General features: G+C 32.5%; 1 protein-coding gene across 4 annotated transcripts; it reads right to left on the reverse strand.

Moving 5' to 3' along the window:
- Window positions 1-553: 553 nt before the first annotated feature.
- Window positions 554-5,691, reverse strand: LOC109804724 (GATA transcription factor 19). 4 transcript variants are annotated; one of them, XM_083068684.1, is made up of 11 exons: window positions 5,261-5,686; window positions 4,643-4,738; window positions 4,416-4,549; window positions 3,759-3,860; window positions 3,525-3,639; window positions 2,894-2,950; window positions 2,303-2,416; window positions 1,893-1,961; window positions 1,140-1,220; window positions 948-1,016; window positions 554-834 (listed from the first exon to the last, which is right to left on the reverse strand). In XM_083068684.1, exons 1-11 carry the CDS (start codon window positions 5,462-5,464, stop codon window positions 793-795), a joined length of 1,083 nt encoding a protein of 360 aa, XP_082924810.1. In that variant the 5' UTR covers window positions 5,465-5,686; the 3' UTR covers window positions 554-792. The 4 variants fall into 4 exon arrangements, 2 of the variants coding, with proteins under 2 accessions (XP_082924810.1, XP_082924811.1); XM_083068685.1 differs by having other exon boundaries at window positions 2,303-2,371; window positions 5,261-5,683; XR_014431652.1 differs by lacking the exons at window positions 554-834; window positions 948-1,016 and having other exon boundaries at window positions 1,893-2,204; window positions 5,261-5,691.
- Window positions 5,692-6,000: the final 309 nt, after the last annotated feature.

Here is a 6,000-nt window from a genome sequence, read left to right on the forward strand (position 1 = left end):
TAATCTTTTACTTTTAATTTTTAATTTTATTAGTATTTTAGTATGTATATTGTACATGCATATTTATTATATATAATTAAAATTTATAATAAATAATATATATATATATATATATATATATATATTTGGATGAAAAAAGAGACGCCTAGTTTTTTTCATTAGTGTGAATCTGTCTCACCAAGATATCGATATCGAGAATTTAAAATTATTATGTTTAAGTAAAAAATTAATTAAGTTGCTTAAATAGATTGAACTGATATAATATCCCGGAGAATTGCAAATGATTACATAAAAAGAAATTTTAATGATTCATAAAACTCGCTGGGTTGAAATTGCCTTAGGACTTCATTCTTTATTAGTTTGCTGCGTTGGCTTATTCTCATTTTTAATGTACTACTCATTCACGTGAGCAAACGTAATGAGTTATTTTTTGTGTAACAAATAATTTCTTCAATGTTCGTTTTCTCTCCGTCTCATTCCCCTTTCTCCACCCAATTATACCTTCTGAAGCGTTACAGCAGGAAATACAAATCAATGTTGAATACCGCGGAAGTAAAGGTATAAAAACTGAACTATTCACATTATAGAAATAAAATCTGGTCCCAAGGGGATGTACAGGAACTCATGTAAGAAAACTGTAAGTCTACAATCATATAATTAACAGCCTTCAAGAAATAGTTTGTCTATAAAACATAAACTATTTCTAGAAGTGCAATGTTAGTTGAACCAGCGGTGCACATTCATTTCCATAGTGAACAAACCATGCTGATTGCGCACAGCAATATCTCTACATCACAGCCAGTAAGTCCTCAGGTTGGAATCATCCATATCAACCTGAATGTCAGTAATAATCATGAATTTTAATAAAGTAAATGATAGATGAAAGCTAATACTAATAGGATTAGTCCCTTATTCAGGATTTGTGATAGGTCAGTTAAAAAATATACCTGGTCATCAAAACCAGCAGGAATCTCAAATTCGGTCCCAGAAGCATCAGCAAGATCCTCAAGAGTGTCCTGTAAATCTCAAAAGTATATCATGCCAATTGTCAAACAAGGTCGTGTCATCTCAACCCTTTTCATGACTTTTTCATCTCAAAGGATACCTGATAGTTGATTAAAGGGAAGCAAAAGGAATACCTGCTCATGCAGATTAAGAGCCTGATTCTCCACTTGGATGGACAAGTTGTCAGTAACTGATTCATCAGTTCCGATAATAAACTGTAAATCAGAAAATTTAATTGAAGAAAATAATATTCAAAATTAGATAAGCTTTTAAGGTACATTCTTGAAATACAAGTATAAAATCGCAGGTTCCCAAATCAAAAAGTCACAAACTACAAAGCTCAGCAAAGGACCATAAATAAAAGTCATAAAACTATCCTTATCCCAGGCTCGGTAACATGATTTAATCTCTATTTGTAAAATGGAACTATGTCTGTCTATCCCACAAATATTGTTTGTGTGCCATGCATCCATGAGCTAGTAATATATATATTCTTCCTTCAACATTCATTCAATTTATCTAATTTTCAGTAGCTGAGCTCTAATTAAAAATTCAGATCTCCAGATTACACAAACTTTTTAAGGAAATTTATTGAATAGCATCTCTGGGAGGAAATTCAATGTAAGGAAAAAATTATTTCTGTATATACTATTTATGAGACTCAGATATGCTCATCCGTGTATCTGCTCCATTTAATTAATTTTTAAAAACTAATCGAACCTTTAATAGAAGGTTTTACAAACCATTGCAAAATGTGGTTGAGTTCAACATAATCAAATTGTCAATTTTTGCATATTTCAATTAACTTTTCAACGATAGTAAATTGCATAATCAAGACAAATTTCCTCATCATAGCTTACACAAACAAACAAATAAATAGATAAAACCTGCCCATTTGTCTTCTCAGGTGACTGTCTGGAATCCATTTGTACAGGCTTAGTTTCCTCAGGACTTCCCTGATAAATAAATAAAAAAATACAAATTCACAGCAATTGGAACAGTGCAGCATTAGGATAAGTGTTCCATCATGAAAATAGTACTAAAAAATTTGAAAAATAATCAGCACCAGCAAGCGCAGATTTAAAAAACCAAGCATTTGATTCGTATGGACCCTGGGCAAACAATATAGTGAAATAATTTGAAGAGTTTTCATGCTCTTTTATAACCCTTTGACGAAGTTTGGTAAACAAAGGAGACCACTAATGAGACAAGAAAACAAGAAGTTAAAGAAACAGTTACAACATCAACAAAATAAAGTTTTTGTCAATTTGATAAAAGAAAATTCCAACAAAAATACCTCCTTGTCCGGGTTAGCACAAGAATGTTCTGCTTCTGTTGTTGAAGGCTTTATATCAGCTGAAGTATCCTTATAATAAGAGAATATTATTAGATGTGAAATTCCAAACATCTTCTGTTGAGCAAAGATCAAGTCAGAAATTTCAAATTGGAAACCACTAAGAGCAAAATTACAGAATAAAGTTTTTCATGTTGTCATCTCCTAACACACCTCTCTAGTCATATTTCATCAACAATTATTTCTCAAACCAGTTGTAACATAATAAGAATGGTTCTATATTTCTAAGCTTAAATATTATACAGTGCAACCACTAATAATAAAATACTTGATTTTTATTTGTATGTATAAATCAAGCCTCCTTTACCAACAAGTTGTTGGTCCAAGTGGAACTAAACTCAAATCCCTTGAGGAAAGTTTCAGACTTGAATCTTGTAGATGGAGACATGTCTTGGCAGAATTTGCTTATTCTTTTATTCTTTAGATGTAATGCAGGAAGACAACATATTTTATTCTTTGTTATTTAATATAGGAGAAAGTATGACAATGGAAGACAAGAAATTGTCCAACGACAATATAAAAAATAAAAAATACCAGTTCATTTTGTTCAAAAGCAACCCTTCCTGCTTTGCTGAGATCTCTCAGAGTTCCCTTCAAATCGATGAGACATGAAAATGAATATCAGTAATTGGATACTATAAGATTACCCAAGTCACTTTAAGCAAGAAAGAAACATGAAATTGTTCAGTTGGTAATTGGTAATAAACTATACTTGCATGGCCACAACAATTCAGACATGCAAAATAATTACCTTTCACACAATTTCAAGACTACAATAACAATGAATTGATAACGGCAATAGATAAGATATTGAATAGACAGAACATTGTTATTCTTCTGGTTGAAACAGAATGACAATGCATGTAAAAATAATATTCTTCAAGTTGACACAAAAACCCAGTTTTTAAATCATAAATTTATAAATGTCTATCACTTGTCAGTGATGCCAACATGTAGTATCTCTTCAGTTTCCAGCCATTTTACTTTTTTACTATGGTACAGCATATTTCTATAGTATTTATTATGAGTTATGACCTTAACGACCCACTCAATTGATTATCCCATATGGAATGTAAAGAAATAAGCAACAAATCACTAAGTAAGACTAGCAAAAATCAGTAACAAGAAATACAGTTACATAATAAGCTAAACAGATATTAATTACCTTATTTGCCCACATAAGCCCACAGGCATTGCACAGAGATCTTGGACCTGCTGGTCCTCGACGCATAGCTGGAGTAGACTTCTCACTAATTCCACAATGCTGGCATCTACGTTCACTTAACAATGGCAGAGGTGTAACACAACAATAACCGTATTAGCATGAACATGTAAAATATTAAGAACATCAATTATTGAATCTGAGTTTCAAACAGAAGATATAACTTTTAAAACTCACATAGATTCTGGGCAAGGAGTACCATTGCTTGAATCCCAGTTTTCAGTAGGAGATTTGTAGTCTTCCTTTAATGACGCAAACTGTCCATTCTTTCGATGCATCCTATTAGAAAACCAAATATTGTCAACCTCAAGAAAACAAGCCTACATGTCAAATCAAAAGTAAAAACTTCAACTCTTATTTTGAAAGCCAGGATATTCTAATGCTTTGCAAGGCACAGAGACACAGCACTAAAATAAAAACATCATTATTAATTAAATAAACTTCCAAAGGGTATATTCTTCAATTTCTCAGGTCATCAAAAGCTAAATTTATGCATTGTATTATTAATTTTAGGACTTGATGAATGAAATGTTGTTTTCAATACTCACATTATTGGCTTTGGAACTTCGTTTGAAATCTGTATTTAATCTTGAAGTCCCAAAGTCAATAATAGGGACTTCAAAATTAGTTGCCACTAATGTTGAGAGTAAAAAATTAGAAATATTGGCACACATAAATCTCTTAGAAGAGACAAGTGTATTTTTTAAAATAAGAGGACATTGAAATATAATTTAAGCATTTCTCAGGGGAGGGGAGAATACTTCACTGTAACATATATGCGTTTATTTATTTTCCAATAATATATAAATGTTTGTACAGCAATTCTCACCCTACCTCTGGGCAACCTCTTTACGGCAAGAATACCGGATTTTTTTCTCGAAACATCTCTCTTTTCGTTTTTCACGAAACCTAACAAGTGATGCAAATCTTCGTGAAAGCTTCGAGTTTCGGGAGGGATCATTTATTCCCTGGCATGTAAAAACAAATTTTAGAACACTTAATAATGTCAAAAAATTAGTCATAAAATATATCAAAGAGAAAAGCAATTCCTAAAGAAATACCCTAATGTCCTGACAGTTTTGCTGCAACAAAATGTCAGAAGCAGGGCCGTTATTTTGCATCTCCTGCCCCCCCAAGAGTAATAATACAGCCTGGACCTGTATTTCAGAAGAAAATGATCATCCAACCCAAAAAATATCCAATCATTTTATAGAAATTGAGCAAATATGCACAAGTAGGGCATTTTCATTAAACAAAAATAAATATTTAATAGAAAATTCATACAAAAATTTGAAAATATCATGAGATATCAGATATTCACCATCATATCATAATCAAGCAATCAAAACCAATGAAAGGGTCATTGAAAACCTAGAAAAGGAAGAAAGGCACATTCCTAGTAATTGAGAAGCCCCTTGACTTACTTTCCTCCGCAAAAACCTCACATCAATAGTGACATATACAACTCTAGAAAAGAAAAAAAAAATCACTGCTTGGGTAACCTACACTTTCTGCGACGACTTGCCAATATTTTTAATCCTTTAATTAAACATAAAAATATGATTACATGAATAACAAACAAATCCACATCTGACAGCATGTGGTGCCTCCATAACAACCGAGGAAAAAAATGATTTTTTCAATTGAAAAAAAAAAAAGAATGAAAAGAGAAAGGGAACCTTATCGGGCGTAACAGCTGGGAAAACATAGACCTCGCCTTCGAAGGAAATGGTGAGTTCACTGGTGCGGGCGTGCGGAGCAGAAGAAGCAATGGCGAGTGGAGCAGGTTGTTCCCCTTCGTCGGAAGCGTTGGCGTGATGGAAGGTGTCGAGGTGCATGGGAAGCGGCGGTGGGTCTTCCCGGTGATGGTTCACCGTATCCATTGGTGGGGCATCGGAACCCTAAGGAGAAGGAGAAGAATGAATAGTGGAAGAAGAAGAAGAAGAAGAGACAGTGAGTGTGGAAAGGAAATAGAAAAGAATGGAAATGGAAAATGTAGTGTGTTGTTGTTTCCTAGACACAACACACACAGCACAAGGAGTCAAGCGCAGACTGCCACTCAATCAAAATGAAACTAACCCACGTTCCTGTTCCTAATTTCATCAACCATTTTCAAATTCCAAAATCTTTTTTTATGCTCTTCTTGTCAAAAAAAAGAAAACTAAAAGAAATTAAAATTTAATGCTCTGTGTGCCCAGTCACCACCAGTTCATACCATTCTCACAAGATAAGTTAATGTTATTATATATTTTACTCTTTTTCATAATTTTTTCTTAAACACGGAGAAAAAATGAACTATAGAGTAAAATATACATATATATATATATATATATATATATATATATATAATTAAAATAGATATATAATGTGAAAAAAATTAAGACTCGAATATATTTTTAATTTATAAAAAAATAATACA

Source organism: Cajanus cajan, chromosome 2, assembly GCF_000230855.2.
Source record: "Cajanus cajan strain Asha chromosome 2, NIPB_CcT2T_4, whole genome shotgun sequence".
In the NCBI taxonomy this organism is placed as follows: Eukaryota; Viridiplantae; Streptophyta; class Magnoliopsida; order Fabales; family Fabaceae; genus Cajanus; species Cajanus cajan.

Excerpts from the sequence above, each read along its gene's own strand:
- LOC109804724 (XM_083068684.1), bottom strand. The coding sequence starts at position 5,464 with ATGGATACGGTGAACCATCACCGGGAAGACCCACCGCCGCTTCCCATG. Across the intron at positions 4,739-5,260 it reads CAGCTGTTACGCCCGATAAG|GTCCAGGCTGTATTATTACT; the intron begins GTTCCCTTTCTC and ends TCTGAAATACAG. Across the intron at positions 2,417-2,893 it reads CTTTTGAACAAAATGAACTG|AAGATGTTTGGAATTTCACA; the intron begins GTATTTTTTATT and ends TTTGCTCAACAG.